This window comes from Dermacentor andersoni, chromosome 3 (assembly GCF_023375885.2).
Source record: "Dermacentor andersoni chromosome 3, qqDerAnde1_hic_scaffold, whole genome shotgun sequence".
Taxonomy (NCBI): domain Eukaryota; kingdom Metazoa; phylum Arthropoda; class Arachnida; order Ixodida; family Ixodidae; genus Dermacentor; species Dermacentor andersoni.
Window position 1 is genome coordinate 237,134,662 of NC_092816.1, and position 25,821 is coordinate 237,160,482.

The 25,821-nt window shown below is 50.1% G+C and overlaps 1 protein-coding gene across 2 annotated transcripts in view; it reads right to left on the reverse strand.

Moving 5' to 3' along the window:
- Positions 1-25,821, reverse strand: part of LOC129386004 (uncharacterized) — a 162,231-nt gene that overhangs the window by 76,418 nt on the left and 59,992 nt on the right. For both annotated transcript variants that reach the window (XM_055073204.1, XM_055073199.1), the window contains exons 3-4: positions 19,529-19,594; positions 2,727-2,768 (exon numbers count right to left, since the gene is read on the reverse strand). In XM_055073204.1, the coding sequence (XP_054929179.1) occupies positions 2,727-2,768; positions 19,529-19,594 (108 nt within the window). The remainder of the gene's footprint in view (positions 1-2,726; positions 2,769-19,528; positions 19,595-25,821) is intronic.

A 25,821-nucleotide genomic window follows, 5' to 3' on the forward strand; every position in this document is an offset into this window, starting at 1 on the left:
GATGGCTGTCACCATCGAGTGTTTAATCCCGCGGATTTCGTGGGTTAACTACTGCACGAATGCGCGTTTAACTGTGCGTTTTCGCGCTGCATTGCTGCTCATGCCACATCTCTGGGGGCCCCTCTTATTGCTTGAATCTGAGGCAGCAGCTCCCATAGCCCCGCGTCTCAGCCAGCCCTTTACCGCATCTGGCGAACTCAGCTTGTCAGATAGATCCAGGCTCTGGCGGCCGGCTTGCGCCGATCGCCGCGAGCTCCAGCGGTCACGGCTGGGCCCAGGGGTTCTGCGGCGCACCCAGCTTCGGAACCAGCTTTGCTGGCGGAAACGAGGCTCCGCTTTCAAGCCAGATCGCACCCAGCCTTAAAAGCGGAAGCGCGCTAAGCAGGCAGGAACTGTTCGTCGTAGTTCTGCTGGTGTAGCTCTAGGGCGGCCTCCGCTGCTGCCCTCTGTCCGTCCCCGCGTCGTTTCTTAACAAGATAGGGAAGGGAGACTTGAATCGAGCCTTGCAGGTCTTGTCCGCAGTGGGATGCGCTCCCCACAAAGGCGCCACCTTGGTGCGCATTTGTAAATGGGGTCTGGGCTCGAGGCTCCACATCCTCTACATACACGGTCTGGTGGGTTCGGGCAGACCTCCATGCTATGACAGACGCGTCCACACTGATGGCACGCGTCAATCTGCTTTCTGTACAGAGCATTGCACCTGCGTAGTACACCCACGTTGGGACCCGGCCACCATCGAATGCCATGATGACCGGCGTGGTCTTGCTGAGTCTTTTGGCCGCTAAGGCATTCGGGTTCCTCTAGCTGACAATATCGAGGGGAATGAGTCTGGCGTCTTGCTCGAAGGGAACGTTTCAGAGAATTCCCTTAACTGTATAGTCTGGCGCAGTCTCATAATCCCGAATCTCGAACTGGTGCCTGTCGAGCTCGAAGCTGGCGGGTCGGCGGTACCGTTCGGCATCAGAAGACTGAGGGGTACTCACAAGAATAATGTTCTCCCGCATATTTAGGCAGACAATTTTGTGAAGATACGCTGGTTGCCCTATATAAGGCCGAAGCGAGACGGACGACTCCGACTGTTGCAACGTTCGAGCCACCCCGTGGTCTAATAACAACTTTGTAGTGATCACGTAGAAGGGCGAGCATGTCTGACCTCAAAACTTGCTGCTTGTGTGAGCGTGGGCCTCGCTGCGCCTTCTTCCCGCATCCAACGCCGGTTTGGGATGCTGATGCAATGTTAGAGTTAGCGTCCTTGCCCGCAGGAGAATGTCGTTTCCGCAGGCCAGTGGCGCACCATCCTGCTTCTTCAGAAATCTCGGTGATGAGATATCAGTTCCTTCAACTTCGACGCGCAGGTCGACACGCAGCCGTAAGCGCGGCCCAGCGACTGCAGCACGCTTAGGCATAGAGCGCAGTACGCTTAGCTCAGCGCTGCCATGGCTCAGAAGAAAAAGTCCAATAAAGAAGTGAAAGGGCAGTTCCCACTTTGAAGACGGATATCGGAGAAACCAAATAACTTGCAGGAGACGATGGTGCAAAATTACAGGGATGTTTTGCGAAAACACTGCTGAACCATTTACGAAAGACGGAGCCGACGAGAAGTGCAACCGCTTCCTTTCTGTCAACTTCGGTAACTAGGCATGTGCCACTGATAATCTGCGCCCTACAATGACGAAAAAGATCCCTTAACTTTTTTCGATGGTGAGCGAAACGAACCAACGTGACCAGTGTTCCTTCAAGGAGACCAACCCGATGCTCTAGAAGGCTGTGCCACAAATTCACTGGGTAGGTGCCGCTTTCCAATGGACTCCTTTCACGCCAACGCGTTAGCGAGCTGCGTAATGATTCACTGGGTATGTGGTGCCCTTCAATGAACCTCTCAGCAACTTGGGTATATTAGTATGTGCCACTGAATGAAGTTCAGTGTTTGACGGAAGCTCGTCTGGTCGGGATGAAACATGGTTAAAAGGTAAAAAGGTAAAGGTCGGCGAAGTGCCCCGCGTTTTTTACCTTTTAACCATGCCACTGAATCGGCGGCAAGCGAGGGAACAATTCTCAGCGTTCGTAGACACCGGCACACCGCTGTTCTCGTCTTGGAGACCACGCGCGTTTCTCGGCAGTGCCACTAGATGGTACATCGTGTCTAGAGAGAAGCGCAAGAGAGGATCCCAGCTGCCACATGACGCGTTTCTCAACGTTCGCACGCATAGGTGCGCCAGACATTTTGGGTGCCCCCCCCCCACCCCCTGGATTCATGGCAGCGGCGCTAGATGGCCCCGAGTGTTCTTAGGAAAGCGCGAAAGAGAAATCCTGCTGCAGTACACGAATCAACATAACCCGTTTTGACGGTGGCAAATAAGTACGGGTTTGATTCAATGCTAACGTATTACCGTGGACATTCATCGTGAGATGGGTTCTGCGGAATATTTGGTCCCCACTGTCGCAATAAATTCGCCCTTGAGTGGGGTACAGCAAGTTTCCATCTTTCTCTTTGTTAATTCAAAGTCCTGATAGCACTAGTTAGCTTCCATTTTATGATAAATATTTAGAGTGCACATAAGTCTCAGTAAATGTGGGTCTTCTTATTTTACTGAATCCAAATGCAGCCGCACCAAGCAGTACTTGTAATCTTGTACTTGTGCAATTTGTAGCGCGCAGAAGAACGCCATAGCCGTTCAACGAGAGGTGGACGGTACATAACGTTCAAGAAACATGAGAAAACTTACCCAGCGTGCCCAAAGCCATTGCTGTATGCACGGAACTTGTTCCTGGGTGAAGAGATGGCCGTTACGGTTGTCTCAAAATTTGGAACTCATCAAGATAACGAGTGTCATTACCCAGCAGCAGCGGAGTTCCACACAGGCATCAAGCAAAAGCAAATTAATCCAAGACAAGGAAAACTCGAACGAAAATTTATTTTAATATCCCGATGTTTCTTCGCTCGACTGGCTCCTCCTTCCGGGCTGAGTCGGTTTTAGTACATCTGCTGCCCAATCACGTCGTATATAGTGTTCATAAAATGTCAAGAACAAAACTAGGTGAAAGAATTTGCAATGAGACATAATTCATCGAATAAAACAACTGTATATGAATTATACTAATCGGAGGTTTACCGTAGCTTCCACACTAGGTGCGAAGACAATGTTCATCAGTTCAACCAGAGCGAAGCTTTTCAAGAACACACAATTCAAAATGAAAATCTGAATGCTTGTCTGTTCACATCTAAGAACTTTGTGGCGAACCGTTGACAGCCATAGCAAGGTTTAGCGTTGCGATCGAAATCCTCAGACGGTGTTCTAACTATGTGTAGGTACGAGATGCTGGCGCCATGAGGCATGCGAGGCAACTGTTATTAGGTAGAAGGAACAGCGCCCTTGCAGTTACCAGGCGTCTAAGAAAGCTGACATCATAAGGAGCGCCGCCAGTGGCGTTAGAAGCGTCGCGCCTCGATAGCGCACATTGACAGAAGCTGGTCGCAAAATGACCGTGGTCGTGGCATGCTTACCGAATAACAAATGGCAGCTTGAAGACTGTGAGTTTCCGCGTAAGAGAAATATTTATTGCTATTGTTGCGAAAGGGTATACCGCGGCCTCCTTTTCTTTCTATCCGCGAATGTTGTGGGCTCCCCGATGTGGGGGAAGCTTTTGTGCAGAAATGACAGCGACGGCGCCTCCGGTACGTGCTCCCGCCCGGCCGACGCTGCCGCCCCTGACGTCAATACGTGCACGTGTCGCACCCTCTTTCCACGCTCGGCTGTATCGGGCGTCAAAAATTGATTAGTTATGGGCGAATCGATTTTGTTTGCGGAGTGCTTACGCCGCCATTTTTGGCCTCATAAACGCTGGCTCTTATTGGATGCTGTCGGCCTGCCTGATTGGTCGAAATAACGCATTGGTGAAGAAGCCTGCGCCTCCGGCCGGTCCACGGGGCCCGTGGATGCTGCAGAAATTAGAGGTTGGATTACGTAACATTTTGACGGGGCACACGGAAGAGAAACGCACACCACAGAGCGCTACTTGCAACTATCGTTTTATTACCTTGTCAGTGGAATAAATACAGGAAGATACTCGGGGGGGGGGGGGGAAGGGGGGGGGTAGCGACAAAAAAATAAACAAAAAAAATGTTACCAACATGGCAATCTACCAATGCCAAGCCGGCTTTGTCATGTGATCATTCTTGCTGCACGCGACGTCGCAAAAAAGAAAAAGGATACAAAATTTCAGATTAGTGCGTGAGGAACTCTATTTCCTTTGCAATAAGGGAGACTGATGGCATACTCACGCACATATTTCCCAAACGCTCGATCTCAGCTGTTTTGATTATCTCGGGCGTCATTTGGCTCCCATCTTTGCGCACAATCTTGCATTTCTTAAAGAATGGCCGACATCCTCAATCTCTACTATGTATCCCAAGGTGTCCGGCAACTGCTTTCGAACGTCGATGGCAGCCAGATACAGCCAAATGACGCGACAGCAGCCAAATGGCGCGAGAGATAATCGAAGCCGCTGAGATTGCGCGTTTACAAAATATGTGCGTGAGCATGCCATCAGTCTCCCTTTGTGGAAAGGAAATAGGTTTCCTCACGCGCTAATCTGAAATTTTGTAACCTATTCCTTTTAAGCGACGGCGAGCGCAACAAAAATGATCACATGACGAAGCCGGCTCGGCATTGGTAGATGGCCGTGTTTGTAAAAAAAAAATATTCTTGTTTACTTGTTTCTTATCGCTACCCTCCCCCCCCCCCCGCGCGAGTATCTTCCTTTATTTATGCCATTGACAAGGGAATAAAACGATAGTTGCAAATCTAATATGCTATACCAACACGCCCAATCTTCAACTTCGGCAAATGCTGTAGAAAGTCATTTAATGAATGGTTTGAGTAGTTGTGAAGAGAGGAAGCAGACAGCAGCACAGGGTGCCACTTCACCATGGGAGACCACGCTGGTCAGGCAGGCCACCAACAACGGGTATGACATCGTTTTTTAGGCAAATATTTGTGCAGTGTAAAGTTATAGTAAATGCCAAGTTAATGAACCTAGCTTTTCGAATGCTACTTCTTGTCGTCATCCTGCCAACGGATAATGGACTTGCCCCAGCCGAAGCTCATCCCCTTATCTTCGTCTCCCTGGTTAGTTGAAGCGTCAAAACTCTAACATCTGCGTCACTTCGCTACAAAGTGGTGGAGGTTGCTGGGTAGCGAAGTCCACGCTCTAATATCATGGGCAGTGACAACAAACCTCAGGAACCTAGCTCTAACTGCTCGACTATCACCCAACCCCCTACTGTTATCGCTACCATGTCCACCCCTGAAGCTAAACCTTTCGTCGGACTCCCAGTCTTTACAGGCACGCCGAAGAATCAATATCCGAGCGGATGCTTTGCTACCAACACGTAGCCGCCCTGAACAACTGGGATGAAGGGACGAAAGTAAATTTCTTATATTTATCATTAGATGGGAACGCAAAGAAATGGCACACAACTCAAGTTTTAACGGGTATCCTAATACACGGTAAGAGTGGGCGACGCTCTTAAAAACTTCTTTCACAAGTCGTCACTCAGTTCAGATTGTACATTTGCGGCTGCAAAACCGGACCCAGTTACCATCAGAGTCCCTCGAGCTGTATTACTATGATGTTGTGCAGCTGTTCGCGAGAATTAATCCGCCCATCACGGAAGAGCAGCGGTTGCGGCACGTCATGAGCGGTCTGCGTCCGTACGTACAAGAGAAAATAATGATCCCAAACCCGGATAGTAGCTCAACATTCCTGCAAATTGTGCAGCGTATTAGTCAGGCTGCTTTGATGATGCGTGCGTACGAACCAGAAGCGATCGACACCCATTTCTCAGCCGGCAAGCATTCGTGGCACCCAGACGCCTCGGACACTATAGCCTCATTATGCGACCGCCAGAAGGCAATTGAAGGAGATGTAAGTCGTACTCCAGTGCCTTGGCCAGCGAGAAATTCCCGTGTCGACGACGGGCGTCCACGATGCCAGCTATGCCGTCGCATCGCTCACGTCGCGCAACAATGTTGGACGTGGTTCCGAGATGACAGAAACCAACAGAGAGAGCCCAACGATAATCAGGGTGGGCAGCCCAACCCTTCGCGAAACAAGAACTGCCGAACCTAGGGAGCGAGTCCGGCCGTCCCGTATGCACTATGTCAGATAGTCAGTACCCATAAGAGCAAATGGTACCGACACAATGGTAACCTTTAATTGATACTGGCTCCTCAATAAATGTTATCTCGTCACATTTCGCTGAAAAAATATGTGCTTCATCAAAATCAAAAAGACGTCTTCATCAGAGGAATCGGCGCAAGCTTTCTCTCCCCCAAGGTGAAGGTGAAAAACTTGATTTCGACTCTGCAAGTAATCGCAAGAAGTTTTTAATTTTGCAGGACTGTCTCTACGACCTATTGGGCGGTCTCCCGTTTTCCCCAGCAGTGCGACTTCTTATAGAATTCTCCAAGAGTGAGATCCAACTAAACGGTGAAACTTTTTGGTAGCATGTAAATTCGAGCAACCTGGCACACAAGGGTGTGCTTAGTGCCCGGTGCCACGAGCATATTCGCATTGAACCTTGCACTCACATCGCTTTCCAAGTGAAAATCGCAGAGAACGGACACCATCTCATTGAACCGAACAGCACGCTCCGAAACGGACTTCACGTTTCACGTACCGTGACCAAGATCTTGCATGCGACAGGTGCGATTCGCCTCGCTAATCCCACCATGCCGCCAGTAAATTTTCTCAGCGGCAGAATGGTTGGATGGGCTACTTTTATCCACAATGCACAACTGACAGTCATCCCACTCGAAGACACGCAATTCTCCCGGGATTTCGACGTGGAGACTGGGGACCACTTACGTCCAGGTGAAAGGGCTGAGTTGCTTTCGCTCATTCACAACTTCTGTCATCTATTCACTGGCGACAACACCCCCTATGGAGACGCCTGTGACAGAACACGTTATCGACACAGGTGATCCTCGACCAATTTATCAGCATCCCTACCTCCACTCTCCTTTGGAAATGAACGCGATTGAGAAGCAAGTAGAGGAAATGCTGCGCGATGGGAAAATAAGGGAATCTCGCAGTGCCTGGTCATCGCCTGTCGTCCTCGTAAAAAAGCCGAACGGGACATGGCGTTGTTGTGTCGACTCCCGAAGGGTGAATGAAGTTACCAAGAAAGATGTACATCCACTGCCGCGAATCGATGGCATTCTCGACGCGCTACCGGGCTGAAAATACTTCACAACACTTGAGCCTACATCGGGCTATTGGCAAGTGAAAATCAAGGAGGAAGTTACCCGAAGACCGCGTTGCCTGTGCGCACAGCTTGTATGAGTTCAATATTGTTTCTCTTGGCCGATGTAACGCCCCGGCCACGTTTCAGATAATGATTAACAATGTACTGAGTGGTCTGCTTTTGAACGTAGGCTTGGTTTACTTGGACGACATTGTGATTTTCTCTAAGGACATGACCACTCACTTGCAAGATCTGAAAAGCCTATTCTCGGCCGTGGATGCGGCGAACTTGCGGCTGAAGCCTGAAAAGTGCAGCTTTGCTCGACAGCATAACCTTGGTCACATTCTCACTGCCGAGAATATCCGACCGGACCCAGACAAAGTGTCCGCAATTAAAAAATTTTCCCCAACTGAAAACGAGAAAGGTGTGCAGAGCTTTCTCAGAATTTGCAACTACTATCGGCGATTTATCAAGAAATTTTCTCGTATTTCTCGACCACTCACTAACTTCACTAGAAAGGATGTTCCTTTAGTCTGGGATGCGGCCTGCGAAGCGGCTATGCAGTCCCGCAAAGAGAAGCTGATCCCGGCGCCCGTTTTCCGTCAGCTTGAACCGGGGAAGCCGATAGAGGTGCACACTGACGCCTGTGATTACGCGATTGGTGCCGTACTTCTTCAGAAAATGGGATCCCAAGAGAGAGTCATTGCCTATGCTAACAAACAGCTTAGAAAGGCTGAGATGAACTACAGCACAACTGAGAAACAATGTCGCGCTGTCGTGTACGCATGCGGACAGTTTCGTCCCTACACTTTTGTGTCTAAGTTCACAGTCATGAGCGACCAAGTATAACCTGGCTTGGCTAATGAAAGTGACGAATCCGAATAGTCGTCTTATGAGATGGTCTCTGTTGCTTCAGGAGTTCGACATAACGCTGCCACATCGCCCTGGCCTGAAGAATGGAAATGCTGGCACGCTTTCCCGCATTCCTAATGATCCTGCACCAGCAAGTGAAGAAAGCCCATTACCGTGGCTCGTGCTGGATCATGTGGACATCGGGGAAAAGCAGTGGGGGGATTCATGGATGAAACAAGTGATACAGAACCTAGAGCAGTCGAGTGCGCCCGTTGTCAGGAAAACGAAAAGAATGGCACGGAGGTTTCGGTTGATCGACGGTGTGTTGTACAGAAGAGCGAAAGGCTTTCAAGAAGATCGCACAGCACTCGTTGTCCACAATTGCTTGAGATCAGAGGTTCTAAGGCACTGCCATGACGACATGACGGCGGGCCACCACGTTGCCAAGCGCACATGGGAGAAAATTTGCAGCCGCTACTACTGGCCAAAGATGTGTTGCCACGTCTGCAAGTATGTCCTCTCCTGCACAGACTATCAGACTCGAAACCTACCGCCCGGAAACCCGACCGGTTTTTCCAGCCGATCCCAGTTGCAACTTTTCCAACAAATGGAAATCGATTTTTTTGGCCCTTTCACTAAAATCAAAGCAGGAAACCGCCACATCCTCGTGGTTACCGACTACCACACGAAATAGGCCGAGGCTGTCGCGTGCAGAGCCGCCACCACTGCAGAAGCTGCTAAAGTCTTCGTTGAGCAAGTTCTCTTACGCCATGGGGCAACAGAAAAAGTCATAACTGATCGAGGGCAGCATTTTGTCGCCAACCTGACTGAAGCAATTTTCCGACTTGCAGGTAGCGAACATGCCACTACTGCAGCGTACCACTCTCAAACCAACGGCTTGCGCAAGCGTTTCAACCGCACGTTGGCCGACCTGCTCAGTATGTTCGTTTCTTCGCACCATCGCGACTGGGACGAATTTCTTCCGTAAGGACTCTTTCCATACAATTCTACACACGAGACCACCGGATTCACCCCGTTTTTTCTTCACTGACATAGCCCACACTTCCTAGAGATGTAGCGCCGAGCGCGGTGTCGACTGCAGTTGGCGAGCACGCTGCAGCCGGCGGGCCACTTTCCTGGCGTCCAGTGAGCACATAGTGTCCCAACGGGAGATACGTCAGCAAGAACAAACGTAGTTACGACGCTAAACGACGCAGTGCAGTCTACCATGCAGGCGACTTGGTTTATTTGTGGAATCCTTTTATGCGAAGCATATTACTAGAGCTCAACCCAGCTCCTCAGGCGCGGCGGTGTCGCCTTCAATGACCTTTAGTGACCCCATGCAATACCACGTGACACCGTGACGTCACGACAGAGGAGAAACGCGGCTCCAACTCGCGCCGTCGCTCGCGGCGTCGCCTTCAAGGCTGACCACGTGACACCGTGACGTCACGACAGAGGAGAAACGGGGCTCCAACTCGCGCCGTCGCTCGCGGCGTCGCGGCGGTATATAAGCAGCTGCGCTTGTTTCTAGGTGGCTTTGGCTCAACTTTTGCAAGATGGGCTGGGTGGGAATCGAACCAGGGTCTCCGGAGTGTGAGACGGAGACGCTACCACTGAGCCACGAGTACGATGCTTCAAAGCGGTACAAAAGCGCCTCTAGTGAATGCGGTGTTGCCTTAGAAAGGAGCTGTTTCTAAGGCTCAGGCGTCCGTCGCTTGCTCAGGCGCACATTTCGTTGCCGCGCCGAACGCTGCGTTGCTCGACGCTCACCGCGTCCAATGCGGGGCGCGTAGTCGCTGCGCCGTAGCCCATTGTCTTACACCCCTTGGCGGGTCGACGGGAACGCTGTCGCGTTCCACTCTTGAAGGCGAAGCAGAGTAACGCATGAGTTGTTTCTTCCTCTAGCCGAACCAAATATAGCCAAGCAACAGCAGTTCACCAGGCTAAACAGTGGTTCAACAACTAAAATAAAGGCTAGTATGCTTCGCATCCTGGGCTTAACCTTAGCTAAGCCACAGCCATTTTTTTTAATGCGATAAACACTTGCCCTTAAGACATATTTCTTGGAGCATATATGTGTATTATACGTGTGCTGTGAGGCCTGTGTTGTGTATGAATTGAAGCAGTGTTTTGTGGAATCTGTTGTCATGTATCCAGCGGTCATAGCTGGTTTTCACACTGTAGCGGAGACCGGCTTGCAGTAGGAGACGCGAGCGTTCCGATTGTAAACCCGTACATGTCCATATTAGGTGGTATGCTTTCAGTGCTCGGGAAGAGACAACAAAACTTCTTCACCGATACGACGGGCTCTTCCGTCTTAAGCGAATCGGCGAATCGGCGAGTGGATAGAAATGGCAAAAAACGCAACGTTGTTAATTTAGCGTGGCTAGAACCGCGCTACGTCAGACAGTGCTCCGATGATGACGACGCAGACGACGAGTCTGTTGACGGACATTTGATCCGAGTGTGTGATCCAAGTGTGTGATCCAAGTTATGCTCTGCGCGAGTGCGACTTGAGGGGTGGTGTGCGCGAGTGCGGTTAGCGTAGTGATCCTGTGTGCGAGACAGAGCCCAACGAAAGAGTGCGCGTCGTAGAGAACTCGGCCCACGCCGGGACTGAACTTGACTCCGACTCGAAGACATTCCATAACGAGGCCAAACCTGGAACCATCGCTGCTTACGACACGGACAATGATGTGTATTGCAGCGCAAGTGAATAATCTTCAGTGTTAATTTTCTTGTGTAGCGCGCCTGAATGATCTTTAATAATGCTTTCCTTGTTCATTTTTTTCCATTTTGGTAAGACGTGTTTGTTGGCTTGTTTTTACGTTATTTTACATTTTCCTTGCGGATACATTAGTTTTCTTATATGAAGCCCCAATATACGCGTTTAAATTTTTGAGCCCCTTTCGTTTGTAATAACTGCTTTATAACAAGTGGGGCGAGGTGTCGGGAAAGGAGTATACCGCGGGCCCCTTTTCTTTCTTTCCGCAAATCTTGTGGGGTCCCCGATGCGGGGGAAGCCTTTGTTGCAGAAATGACAGCGACGGCGCCTCGGGTATGTTTTCCCGCTCAGCCGACTGCGCCGCACCTAATGTCACTACGTGCAGGTGTCGCGCCCTCTTCCCACACTCGGCTGTATCGGGCGTCAAATATTGATTAGTTATGGGCGAATTGATTTTGTATGCGAAGTGTTTGCGCCACCATATTTGGCCCCTTAAGCTTTGGCTCTTATTGGATGCTGTCGGCCTGCCTGATTTGTCGAAATGACGCATTCGTGGAGAAGCCTGCGCCTCCCGCCGGTCTGCGGGCCCCGTGGATGCTGCAGAAATTAGAGGTTAGATTACGTAACTTTTTGACGGGGCACACAGAAGAGAAACACACACCACAGAGCGCTACTTGCAACTATCGTTTTATTACCTTGTCAATGGAATAAATACAGGAATATACTCGGGGGGGAGAGGGGCGGGTAGCGACAAAAAAATAGCGGGCGAGACGAGTACGTCTCGCCCGCTATTTCTCGCGCGCGCTTCCTTTCGCCCTCGACCGCACTCCTGAGCGCAGCCCTTCTCAGGGCTCACACGGCAAGCGACATGGATTGGTGAGCCGCTCTATACCTCACCGAGGCTCGTACCCTATGTTTGACGATCCGTCAGCTATTCCCGCCTTCCGCCTCGAACCTTCGTAAGGACGCAACCGTGGCATCGACTTCTTCATCTTGCAGCCACATGTACCTGGATTACAACCTCGTCCAGGGTGCGTGTCACATCCCGGCTTGCGCAGGACGCGCGGCCTGCACGCATGCACCAAACGTCCTCCGTCAGCCGCCACGACGGCCTCTAAAACAGCCGAGGATTACCGCTGCGCCGCGAGGTCACGCCCGCCCACGCCAGTGAGTGCGACAGCATCCGCGCCCGCCCCGTCTTACCAGGAGGCTCCCTTTGGTTTCGCGGTGCCAAGTGTGGCTGACGACCGCCACCTCGCCGCATTGCCCGCTGAAGTGGACCAATCGGAAAACACCGGGGAGGAATCCTCGATTTCGGCTGCCTCGGCCGACGGTTGCCTCCGCTACCCGTCACCCGCTGGCACCTCCGAGAGCTCCGGCACTTTCTACTTGCCACCCGCCAGTATCGACGGTGGTGACACTTCACTCTTCACGCACCTACTCGCCCATGTCAAGTCCTGTCCGACCGAATCTCTGCTCGCTTTAGTTGCCGGAGGCCTGCTCGTCGCCCCCGCTCAACTACACGGTGTCCACCGCGCCCGCGGCGGAGGAGGACTCGCCCTCGATGGCGGCGGCTGCTCCCGTCGGAGATGAAGACTCCGCCGACGGCCCTTCGTGCCATGAAAACCGGCCGAGTACGCTCGCCCCAGCCCCTGTCGCTGAGGAGACAGAGAAGCACACCCCGAGCCACTCGCCATCGTCAGTGGTCGGCGACGACGCCCAAGCCTGTCAGGCCACAGCGGTGCAGCCTAAGAACGCCGGAAAAAAAGGAGACCATGTTTTCGACGGTTAGTGGGCTTCCCGCCGCAAACTCCATCCGCAGACGGTGGTGCCGCTCTCGACCTCACCGTCAGCATGCTGTACCGGCCCACCGGTTGAAACGCCACCTTCCTTGCCCTCTCGCGAAACACCATCGCCGCACCGCTCTCCTCCATATAGACCTCAGACTCTGCCCAGGCGGCGCTGCGGAAAAACCCGTCACCAGCGCCCCCATCGCAGACTTGGCGCGAACTGAGTAGTGCAAAAAGAGCTGTCCACAAGCGAAGGTGCATAGGCCACAATGGACCCTCCGCTTTCGATTGTGTTCAGGCACGGTTTCCTAATAATCAAGGACCTGGAAAGCTTCTTCCGCCCATCCACGCTTCGGAAAGGGAGGAAGCTCAGCAGGGCGAAATACGTGTACAATATTAACGAAGTCTCAGCTAGGTGTTATTTCGGCGTGCTGCAGCTCGCAAGTACCGAGAGCATCAGGTTTGTTTATGATCATATCAGCATAAAAACCTAAGCTTTTCAATTTGGTTCATAATGAAAATGTATTGAACACAAGACTTAGGTACCAATCTCCTTTATTTTTATGCAAGTTATTATCGTAATGTTCTTTCTCGCAATTATTTAAAGAGAGTAAATCCTTCCATAGGTTTTTTGAGGGCAGCAAACAGAAAACGTTTTCCAAGGTAGCAAACAGCGTGCGATCATAACGAAAGTAAGCTTCCTACAGTGCCTACGCGCCACATATTTCTTTCTCGCATGAGCTACAGCATCGCTCAGTACCTTGGCACTTTTCGCAGACGCTTCGAGCAACATGCGCGCACAAATAGATGTAAATAAACGCGACATTTTTTTTCTTTGCACACGTGCGTTACTTCGCAATTACTCATTCAGTGCTCGTACAGCAACTTTATTGCTCACATTTGAAAAACGCAGTCGAGCAGGCTCAGCACATTGCGCAGCGTGCTTGTTGTATCGGCGCAGGACATGCGAAATACCGAAAGTAGAAATGAGCTCGCGATACAACGATGCTCTAGAATAAGATTCTGAATTCATAAATGAACTAAGATGTTTGGTTAAACTGACCTGCCAAATCTCTCCGTTCCACTTGTTGAGTCAAACGGAGGCGGACGTCTGTTAACAGGTGGAAATATCAATCGCACATACGCAGGATGGTTCGCAACGCTGTTTTTTCTGTTGCCAACGCAGTGGCGGCTGCAGATTCTTGAGTTTCCGCTTGGCTACCGCGGTCCTCCGTCAGGGCTACGCAACACAATTACAGCAGAACACAATTGTCGCACTTTCTCACGCGAGCCGCTGTGTTGTGGGGAATGCAAGTAATTCGATTACCCAACAGGTTGAACGGCCAGTATCCAGCGCTCTCGCCTTTCCCCTTCATACGATCGCGACGGAAATCGGTAAAACTGAACGTTGTTATTCAGTCCTTCACGTTCATGGCAATTTACAACGCAACAGTAGCGTCGATTGCGGCGTTTCTTCGTAGCACGTGGAGCTATCGCGGTTGCCGTCGTCATCTTCTCACACGGCTAGGATACTCTGTCCCACCCCTTGAGTCTGAAAGCCGTCCTACGATCTGGTCGTCAGCGATACGCCAAGCCCTAAGTATTCATCCATTGCCACTGAATATGCACCCCGAGTATGACAAAGGGCGGCGAAAAGCCCGTGTACCATACATTGGCCGCATGCTTGCAAACATCCCGGAAACACATACTTTATACACGGACACATCACGCACTCAAGAGGGCTATACCTCGGTAGTTTTGGATGGCACCGAATCTCTGAGAGACTCTGCTGCAATGCACGGAACAAATGCCGCTTACGGAGAAATTCTCGGTGTTGCTCTTGCAATTCGATACGCAATCCGTGTTCCTGAGGAAGTGTATATATTGACGGACTCGCAACAGGCATGCCGGGCGTTCCTATCAGGACGTGGCATTCCGAGAGCGGCGCACCAAATTCTCAAACAGATCCCGCAAAATACACCAACCACATCTCCCCGCATCCACTTACTCTGGACTCCTGGTCATACCTCGCTGCCGGCTAACGAACGCGCACATGCGGTTGCCAGAGAAATTTCCCTCCGGGCGACTCGGCATGGTGAGGCGACTAGTTCAGAGTGGGGGGATCCCTTGCTCCGTTACAAAGACATACTCCGTTATTATACACGCATTTGTCGCACCCACGCCGCACCACCGCCGTCCTTCTCGCGGGAGGGAGGAAACAGTGGCATTACGCCAGTTATAAACCGCTACTTTCCCAAATCTTGTATCTCTCAATAAATTCTACCCACACTGGTATGCAGATCGTTGCCCTGGCTGTGGCAGCTCGCCCACAATCTTCCACGTCACGATTGAGTGCACTGCAAACCTCTTTCCTCCCTTGCCAACTCTCCTTTACCCCCTACGCAACAAAAAACTGTGGGACGATGCCCTCCGCGACGGACCTCCCGAGGTCCTCTAAGCTGTGATACAACGGGCTCGAAACATCGCCGGAATCATCATGGGGACCCTGGACTGAGGGTTCCTCCCACACTGCTCTCGCCATTCAAATATTATTAATAAATATGTTTTACTCTCTCTCTCCGCCATCAGTCTGAAGAGTGAGCCAGCAAGCGCTTTATGGCAGTTTGGAGGCGCGTCCGACTATAGCGTAGAGATCCATAGCTCCCTGTCTGGGTGTTAAATGCGCAAAACGCTCGCTATATGGACCAAAATGTAGTTATATCGTTGTTTCGCAGTCGCTAGCTGCATAGGCAACTTAGCAAGGGAGTCGGGCTTCGCACTACTCAAGTAGAGCCTATTTTCACAGGTAGGTGGCTCTACGCGTCTTGTAAAACTCCAGAGTCTGTCGTCTATAAAGCGTGAGTCGCGTTTGCGTCAATTTTCGTCGAAATGTGGTGGCTGTGGATGCGGCGCGCTGCGCCGACTCGGCGCCTCTCCTTGAAGTGTTTGTCATCGGCGGCGTGGCGGTGCGGTCAAAATCCCTACACAACCAGTCTTGTGTGGGCATCATCTATGGTGTCGACCCTTTCTTCGATGCCCACACAGTCAGTGAAAACATAGAAGCCCTTGTCGCGGTGCTTTCATCCTCGCGAAGTGGCGCAAGCGGCACCGTTGCCGGGAGCGTCGTGCCAACCAACGTGCGGCTCTTCAAGCAACTGCGCGCCTTTCGTGCTCCACTGCCCCAGCCACTCCATGCGACCACTGCGGCGTGTTCGGCCATGCCGGCGCCACATGTTTCCGCGGCTTCCGCTGTGGTGATTCGCATCCAAGAAAAGCCTGCCCTACAGATATACCGCGCTGCATTAATTGTGATGGCCGACACTCGACGAATGATCCGCGCTGTCCCGAGTAGGAAGCTCGAGAGAAAGGCGGCCGTACTGTTGTCCTCCTCGTACCGGCCCCTTTCGCGCAAAAAAGCGCTTGAGCTGGCCGGAGCCCGCGCTGCATCGCCGCACACCGCCGCTCCTGCTCCGTCTAAGACCATCCGGCAGGGCCGATTTTACAGCGACACCCTGCGTGGTCACAGCACCCACACAGCTACAGCTGAGCCGTCTCACGGCCCCTCAGCCGCGCCGAGCAACGACCCAAGAAACTCGCTCATAGCCACGCTCGCTGCTGCACTGCGTGCCCTGCCCGGCAACTGGCCAAACATTGACGGGAATGTACGGCAAACGTGCGTCGCGGCCCTCGCCGCACAAGAAGCTCTGCTTCAGCGTGACTAGGCGCGACTTACCGCCACATACGCGTAGGCCGTCGCCTATGCAGATCGCCGAGAGCCAAGCCACCTTCTACGCCTGCGGCGTCTTGGTGCTGTTGATGCTATGACTCCTCACTTTCATTCCCCCTCCCTCTTGTGCAGCGCGGCTGAGGTGTCCTCTACTGAGCGACCAGTTACTGCGCTGCACTTTACCCCAATTTTTCCGCCACAACAAGAATATTCTTCGCTGTAGTTTTGAAGAGAGCAACGGAACAGCAGCACACGGGACCAAAGAAGAGACCAAAGAAGAGACATAGGGACACACACAGCGCTGTGTGTGTCCCTATGCGTCTTCTTTCGTCCCGTCTTTTATTTGCGCTACCATACTCCCCTTGAAGAGTTACCCGCCGTGGTTGCTCAGTGGCTATGGTGTTGGGCTGCTGAGCACGAGGTCGCGGGATCGAATCCCGGCCACGGCGACCGAATTTCGGTGGGGGCGAAATGCGAAAACACCCGTGTACTTAGATTTAGGTGCACGTTAAAGAACCCCAGGTGGTCCAAATTTCCGGAGTCCCCCACTACGGCGTGCCTCATAATCAGAAAGTGGTTTTGGCACGTAAAACCCCATAATTTAATTTTTTCCCCTTGAAGATGCTTTAACCACAAGGCCACATTGCAACACTAGTGCTTCCAGCCACGGTACAGATATACTAGTCGACTCGTGAGGACATAAGGAACAACGGCGTGCTACCTACGTGGCCGTTGGTGAAGCTCGCGGAGCCCAGCGTTCCTACATATCCGGACCACGGGGCAGCGTCGATAACCCCGACACCAGCTCGGCGCAGCAGCCGGTGCTGCTCTGACGCGTGAGGAACGCGAACGGCGGCAACCGTTCTACCTGGGCATGGCTACGGGAACGCTTAGCGAACTTCAGTCGACGACGACAATGCAAGGTGAGACCGCACCAGCAGAGAACATCGATCTAACAAATCTAGACAGAACAGAAAACGGAATAGCAGGCTCCGTTCACCACATCGCCGAGGGACACCTGCGGACGGGCGAAGACTGGCAGACAGTCCTGACACTACGACAAAACAAGCAGTAGGCGCGAGAGCGCAAGCGAGAAACGCACCCAACGGGCAGCACTAACCCGGCGAAACTAAGGAAACGACGAAGAGGGATCTCCAAATTTCCTCCTCTTAGGGTGGTTGCTTGGGCTAGTTGGTAATTCATGACTAAAAATGACGTACAGCGCGAAGGACAAGGACTTCGAGAGAAGACATACAGAGCGCTGACTTCCAACAAGTCAGCGCTGGGTATGTCTTCTCTCGCAGTCCTCGCCCTTCGCACTGCACGTCATTTCTTTTCTTCCTCTTCTAAAGGATGACTTCAAGATAGTCATCCAACCCCACCAGAGACTGCCTTTGAAAACTATCAGCACGCCGGCCCTCATCGAGGCGATCGTCACGGCCTGCGACTACCAAATAACAGATCAATAATTTTGGCTCCGTATAAAGCCCGGCTCCAATATCACCATACTTTCGACATCGAGTCAGGAGGTAGCGGAGCAGGCGTGCCGAGTCCACTCCGTCGCTATCAACGGACGTTCGCATGACGTTAGCGTATACGCTGCCACCGGAGAGGAAGCTACCGGAGGAGTTATAAACGGACTTCCACCCTGAACGCTACTGGAGACCATCATAGCAAACATACGGTCTGGACTAGAGGCTGGGTGCGCTTTACATACGCGTAGTACGTACAGCGCGAAGGGCCCCGCGAGTGCTCACTCACACTGACATCGCTGTCGCAATCGGTAGTTGAGAGGCAAGAGCGTCGCAATGGTTTTGATTCCATGTGACACTAACCCTGATGGGGAAGGCCACGACCTGACGCTAGCTGTGGTGGGTACTGATTGTCGTAGTGTTAAGCTTTTAGTTGCGAAACATGCACGATTTCACTTCGGGGTGTGGTAGTCTGTGGCTTAGGTGTAAATGGAGATATTTTATAGGTGACTGAGATTCCTTGGTGCTATACGTGGCAGGGGCCAGCATAGCGCGCCAGAAACTTTTTCCCAAGGCCAACACGACGAGGTGGAAGCAAGGCGAGAGAGCCTGAAGAACAGCGAGCATCCCTGTCTCGACAGCCATAAATGGACGTTACTGCAGCCTGCGACGAAGAAAGCAGTTCGCGGGTTACCGTGCGTGCGCATTGTGCGTGCACATTATTATTGTTTGGACGGGCATGCACTGATCAACCTTACCATTTGCAGATGCACAAATACATAGGAGAAAGGAGATATGAACGGGGAACAAGATGAAACCTAATTTTGCACTCTCTATAAACGTATTGTTTTCATTGCCATATAATGTGGCTTCGGCACGACCTCAAGTTTTACCGGATCTAACAGTGGCCTAATAAACCGATGCATCAGGCTCAAGAGGAAACTTCAGCTAGAGTTTCCTATCTAAGTAGATGTAAAAGGAGAATGTTTTTTCTCGGCAATCACTGCGCCAAGGTTGAGGAAGTTTGTTGCATTCGAAAGACAAAATCAAAATCCAGTGACTGTTTTGCATTTTTCATTTAGGTAGGCAATTTCTTTTAAAGATTGGCAAAAATTGAAAATTTTCTGAAAACGAATCTATCAAGTTTACGACTCTGTAACTCAGCAATGAAAAGCGTTATCAGAATTCTGTGAATTGAACGTAATAGCAGATCTAAAGCGGACAAAATTGAAGTTTTACAAATGAATCACAAAAAAATTAGTAATATGAAAATACTGCTTTTGCAAAATCATTGTCAAAAACTTAACAAATTCACGTAACATATAAAATGACATATCAAACTTGTCCGCTTGCAGTGATCTAATGGGCATCGTTTACAGAACTGCGATACCTGTTCTTGATGCAGAGCTATTAATTTGTAAACTACATGCTTCAATATGTTTTTTCAAACTTTCGAATTTTCGAAATTTATTTCGACAAAACTCAGGCGCTAAATCGAAATTCTGCTTCCACCAGTCACTACAATTGATCTTTCCGTCTTATATTCAAGAAATTTCATTGAAATCAGTCTAGGGGTTACCTCAGAAAAGCGTTCTTGCGTTTCACATGTATTTGAATAGGCCGCATCGGAGTTGGCCCCGATCTAAAGCTTCCTCTTAAGTTTCAACAAACCCCACGCGTTGGCAAGCTCCAGTAACTGAACTACCTCACCTTAAATGTTGCGCCGCTGATCAGTCGTTCGCATATGCCGATACCCACGCAGGTACTCCTCACGAACTGCAACATAACGAAACAAAATGTCAACCGTTGTACCTCTCTCGTTTCAGTCAGTACATAGTTTCCTTCTGGTCATAGTACTGCTATTTTTCAAGATAGGCCTCGCTGCATGCTTAGATTGAACACATTGGTTGGCCGCCTGAAGCAAAGGTTCTGGTGTACGGCCTTAAGAAAGACATGTTTCACTACTTCTGTGCCGCGCTTCATATGCACGATTTAAACGCACATGAAGATAAGTCCTCATTTGCGGGAATAAGCGCACACAAGGCGGCGCGCAGTGCGCGCCGGTTTCCGAAGGCCACACCACTGCGCTTCGCCGTCACGGAGAGCGGCGGGCAGGCGGGAGTACTCTCCCTCTCTCGAGATTCCTAGGGAGAGGGAGAGAATTCCTGTGCGTTTCAGTCGTTGCTACCTCGGACACGGTGCGCGCGCCGGTCGGGTTCGGCGGCGAGAGAATTGACCTCACCGCCCACGTGACGACTTCGGCGCCTGTGATTGGCTCGCTCGGGTTCGCAGAAACGCGGCACCGGGAAAAAAAAATGGGTTCGCGACCCATCCTCGCGCGGCCGAGAAAATTGCTGCGAAAGCGCCTTTTGCAAGGCGCGCTTTCAAGTGCGCCACATTGCGCGCGCTTATTTCCCCAAGTGAGGACGTACCTTAACGCTTTTTGGGGAGACTTGTTGCAGTGCGATCGGTGGCCTAATTGAAAATTGTTTCTTGTCTTCAGATGCTTGCATGCTTTATAAGAAAGAGTCAACGAACTACAGCATGGCATGTAGACGTCCGCACGTCAAGTTTCATCCTAGACGCCAGCGCCCGTACCTCCCCTGGCAGAAAATTTCACCTCCCACAGGTGTAAAATTCCGTCGCTTCCCTTCAATGTTGCGCTCGCGCTGCGTGCGAAACGTCTTTTGTTGCGATGGCGCCTCTTCGGAAGACTGAAAATTCATTTTGTGTTGTTAACTGCCACAACAGCAATGCAAACGCAAAAGGTTGATACCACAAGTGAAATTATACTGGGCAGGCGGCAGACATGAATTACCGCTGTGCGCTGGACAAAGTAAACAACTGGCAAACGAGGAGATCTTGTTCAATGATCACTCCAGAGGATACGATGCTTTCTACATGTAATCCACATGGATTTCATGATTACTGGGTATATAATCTCTTTCTTAAAATAAATAATTCAGTTGCTGAACAAGAGCTTGTGCTGTCTTCTTTGTCGTGTTTCGTTTGTGTGTGTGCTCGAAGGTCAAAAATCGAGGGTCGCAAAGGGGAGCAACACAGTATTTTTCGCGATGAATATCTCAGAAGGGGAAACAAAACAGCGGCGTCAGGCATTGTTCCGCAGGACGAGCGTAAAACAACAGCGGCTTGCGGTTCAATGTTGGTCTTTTCAGCGACGACCTACTTAGTGGGCTGTTCAGCGGAATTGTCAAACGGAGGCCGCGAAAAGAGAAAGTTGAACATCTGTTCGATCGCCGTCGATGATGGATTTGTATCGTGAGAGGAAATCCCATTAGAGTCATCATCCTGATCATCATCAGCCTGGTTACGCCCACTGCAGGGCAAAGGCCTCTCCCATACTTCTCCAACAACCCCGGTCATACACTAATTGTGGCCATGTCGTCCCTGCAAACTTCTTAATCTCATCCGCCAACCTAACCTTCTGCCGCCCCCTGCTACGCCTCCCTTCCCTAGGAATCTAGTCCGTAACACTTAATGACCATCGGTTATCTTCCCTCCTCATTACATGCCCTGCCCATGCCCATTTTTTTTCTTGATTTCAACTAAGATGTCATTAACTCGTGTTTGTTCCCTCACCCAATCGGCTCTTTTCTTATCCCTTAACGTTACACCCATCATTCTTCTTTCCATAGCTCGTTGCGTCGTCCTCAATTTAAGTAGAACCCTTTTCGTAAGCCTGCAGGTTTCTGCCCCGTAGGTGAGTACTGGTAAGACACAGCTATAATACAATTTCTCTATAATATTAGAGTATTAGAGTATTACGTCGTGACTGCACGGTGGCAGCACAATGAACTCAATGATGTACTATTATGAGCACTATGAAAGGGAACACAGGAACGCGTAGAAAACACCCTCAGACCCAGCTATGTGAGCTATGTGGGAAACAAAGTGGAAAGGGGGACGCTGTTCTAACAACTGTTCGCACTCCAACTGTTCGCACTCCCGCCGTGTGTCTGCACAGTGCGGAACTTCGCATCGCCAGCAAGCGGCGATAACACTGTCAGATATTGCGTCGCTGATAACTTTTTGCGCCGAATCGTTACAAAAGGTTGCACTGTTCCTGACTTGGATATTGATTTATGGTAGATCTTGTAAATCAGAAAAAAATGGTCTTTAAGGGTGAGTTCAAAATAAGTTCATTGGCGCTTGCCTAATATTAAAAAGATATTGAAGCAAATTAAATAAGGCAATAGCGTCATCGCAGCTTACGCTCGTCCTTTGTTTTGTTCGTTGGTGGCCTAATAACGCGTCATGTCACCATCGACTTGAACGGCGGCCTCCATTCTTTGGGGCAGAGACGCGTAGAGAGCCTTGATGAATGCGGTATCACGCTGAAGGCGCTTCCACTAATGTTCTATTGCTTCCCATAGTTGGTCGTAGTCCGCCAATTCTAGTGACCTCTTCGAAAGGTTCACTTTCATACGGCCCCAAACGTGCTCTATAATGTTCATGTCGGCACCCTTCGCGCACCACTGAAGTTGCATTACCCCTCGCTTTTCCAAAAGGCGCGCCACGTCCTTCGATGTGTGAACGGGAGAAAAGTCCTGCTGGGAAAAATACCCATCCGGGCGAGGCCACTTCAACGCATAGGGGATCATCTGGTGCTCGAGCAGAGTGCAATACGCAGCACTCTAAACCATCAGCTGCATCAGCCGTCTGATGAACCCAAGTGATTTCGATGAATCAGCTGCAATTTTCGTGATGTGCTCGGACCTGGTGAGCTTGCTGGTGATGTGAATTCCTAGATAACGGTAAGATTCAACTTGGAAAAGGGTGGTTGAGTACAACAAATATGAGTAGCTGAGGTTAGTGCGCTTGCGTGTTACCTGCGTGTATTTGCACTTTGATACATTCAGCTTCATTAGCCATGTCGAACACCAGTCTTCAATTCTAAGTCATTTTGAAGCTACAACTGATCATTGTATGTGGTTATGCGGCGGTACAAGACGCAGTCGTCTGCGAAAAGACGAATGCACGATGAAATGCCGGAAGGAAGATGGTTTATGAAGATTACAAACAAAAGTGGGCCGAGCACCGAGCCCTGCGGGATGCCACAAAGAACTTCAGTTGTGGGCGAATGATCATTATCGATAACAGTCGATTGACAACGACTGGATAGAAAACAACGAAGCCATGTTAATATCAGCGGATCAAGACACAAGCATGAAAGTTTGGCTAAAAGGCCCTCATGGGGTATGCGATCAAAAGCTTTCGAGAAATCGAGATATATGACGTCCGTCTGAAATGAGGAATATAAATTTAGGAGAAGATCGATAGCAAAATGGAAAAGTTGAGTTTCGCATGAGTAACCGGACCTGAAGCCGCACTGGTTTGGAAAAATAAGCTGTTGGAATCAAGGTGAGATGCAACTTGTGAATATATTATATGCTCTAGTAGTTTGCAAGCAATGCATGTTAGTGAAATCGATCGGTAGTTATAAGGATGACAACGGTTACCTGCTTTAAAAACCGGTACTACCTTGCTCAGCTTCCAGTCGTCTGGAATTGAGCCGGTAGCAATCGGTTGTACGAATATTATTTGCAGAAACTGGCTTGATATGGCCTTGGTGCATTTCAGTATCTTAGATGATATATTATACGGTCCCGAGGGGCTTGAAACTTTAAGCCTTTCAATAAGTTTTATGATACCATGTGTAGTGGTGATCATGGGCGGCATCTGTGAAAACGGAAATATAGATAGGGGAAGGATACCTAAGGTCGGTACATTAGCAAAAACTGAGAAAAAGTAAGAATTCATTACATCGCTGCGTTTGTCTGGTGGAACTTCAGAACCGTTCTTGCTAACCAATGAGATATTATGTGAAGACTTAATGGCGCGAGTTAACAGTTGCCAGAATTGTTTTGGATTGAAGCGAATAATGTCCTGTAGATCCAGATGATAAAAGTTTCTTTTTGAGCATAGCAAAAGTTTTTTTGTAATCGCGAAGACAAGAAAAATACCTTTCCCAAAGCACAGCGCTAGCCGGATGTTTTGCTGCCTGGAAGAGTCGTTTCTTTTTGTTTGAAAATTTTCTGAATGGATTAGAAAACCAGGGTCTGCTGGCATCGCCTAGAATGCAAACAAGGGGTACATATTGGTCTACGAGTGATAACAATTTTTGTTTGAAAGCAGCCAATTTTCAGTTACGGTTCTGGAAGTGGAGGACATGCAGAAGTAATGAAAAAATTTGTCCAGCTCTATGATAATATTGTGAATGTCAGCCTTCTTATAGTCTCGAATATATTTGACAGGTGGTTGACGAGTAGGGATGGGTACGGACAGTCGAACAATAAAGATCAATGATCGCTGAAACCGGGAATGCATGATAATGACTGTATGAATTCAGGGTTCGAAGCAAGAACAAGGTCAAGAGTATTGTTTTGGCGGGTTGGCATGTCAACTGTTTGTGTAAGATTGAAGGTAAGAACTAAATTAATAAACTCTTTCGATTGGCCACCGTGCGCCGATAAGTCAAGCCAGTTAATGTCAGGGAAGTAGAAATCTCCACAAAGTAAGTACCTCGAGCGGCGATAGCGGGCCTGAAGAATCAGTAGGATTGAGTACAGTTGGTTAACAGATGAAATGTTGGCGTCCGGGGCACGATAGCATGAAATGAAAGTGATTGTACTGGAAGGCAGTGTTAATTTCAGAGCAACAATCTCATGATTGCTGATTGGGTAGACACAGAAAGAGGGCATACTCGACCTCACGAAAACAAGCACACAGCACCCCTGCGCTCCATTCTGTCGCGCCTGTACACCGTTAAACATCGCACATCATCTAGCAACTCATCATTCAAGATATCAGAAGTTAGCCAGGACTCAGTAAATATTGCTACGTCTGTACTGCTATCATTTAGGAAGGCTTCAACAGCGTCTTTCTTCGGCAGATAGCTGCGAATATTGGCTAGAAGAACCGCCAAAGTATGATAAGTCGGTGCGAAGTATCTCACGAAGGGTGACGGCGGCCGGGGGCGTGGCGGCGACCCGCAAGCACGTGGCGATTGCTATAATTGCACTTCCTCGACTGAATTTGCTTCGGAATTGTATATGAATTGTCTGCCATTCATAGTGAGCTTGTCGAATCGGATCTTAAAGTTAGTGCTCTTTCTTGGGCGTAAATGAAAAGCATTTTTCGGGCTGTTCGCACGCGTGTTGAATAATCATCACGAATTGCGTAAGACGTATCTTTAAGCTTGGGTCCTGCTGATAGAATGTTTGATTTAACTTAGAAACGCCCGAATTGTACAACTGTAGGGCACTTTTTGTCTGCCTAGAATCGCCCCAGCCGCTGCGCTCGCTCAATTTCGTCAGGATTTACGGTAACGCCATGTTTTCCTGAGCAAAAGGAAACAATCTGGGGCTCGGACTCTGCCCGGGTTACGCCATTATTATCCTTTATTCCGAAAGAAATCGAATTTGACCGCCGAAGGCGATTCTCGGCGCCATCACATTTGTTGGCAAGAACTTTGATTTCCATGGAGAATTTTTCGATGCTTGTTTTCAAGGCGCAAGAAGTCGAGTTGTTAGGTTGATTATTCTCGACAACTTTTTCAAGTGCTTCGACACGCGAAGACAGGCGGCCGACCAGAACTTCTATGTTAGTTTCGGCAGCGCGGATTAGCGAAAGTTCTGCGAGAATATTGGTTTGGGACTGTTCCAAGTTAGACAGCGTGTGTGAAATAGATACAAGTGATACAAGTTCGTCACCGTTCGAAGGTCCGGGATTCACTTCGACATCCCCCGACATGACAAGCAAGAGAGATAACAAACGGACATTGAGACAAAAATAACATGAAAACACAACAATCTGCCGTAACAATCAAGCAGGTCAGAGGGGCACGACACTGCGACCGGAAAAGGACTACTGGTTCGGAGGCAACTAGCGAGAGGGAGGTAACTAACCTGCGCAAAAAGGAGCGGTTGCATGACCACGTTTGTCGCAGCGGCGTGCCCCGAACGGCCCCAGAATGGAAGCGG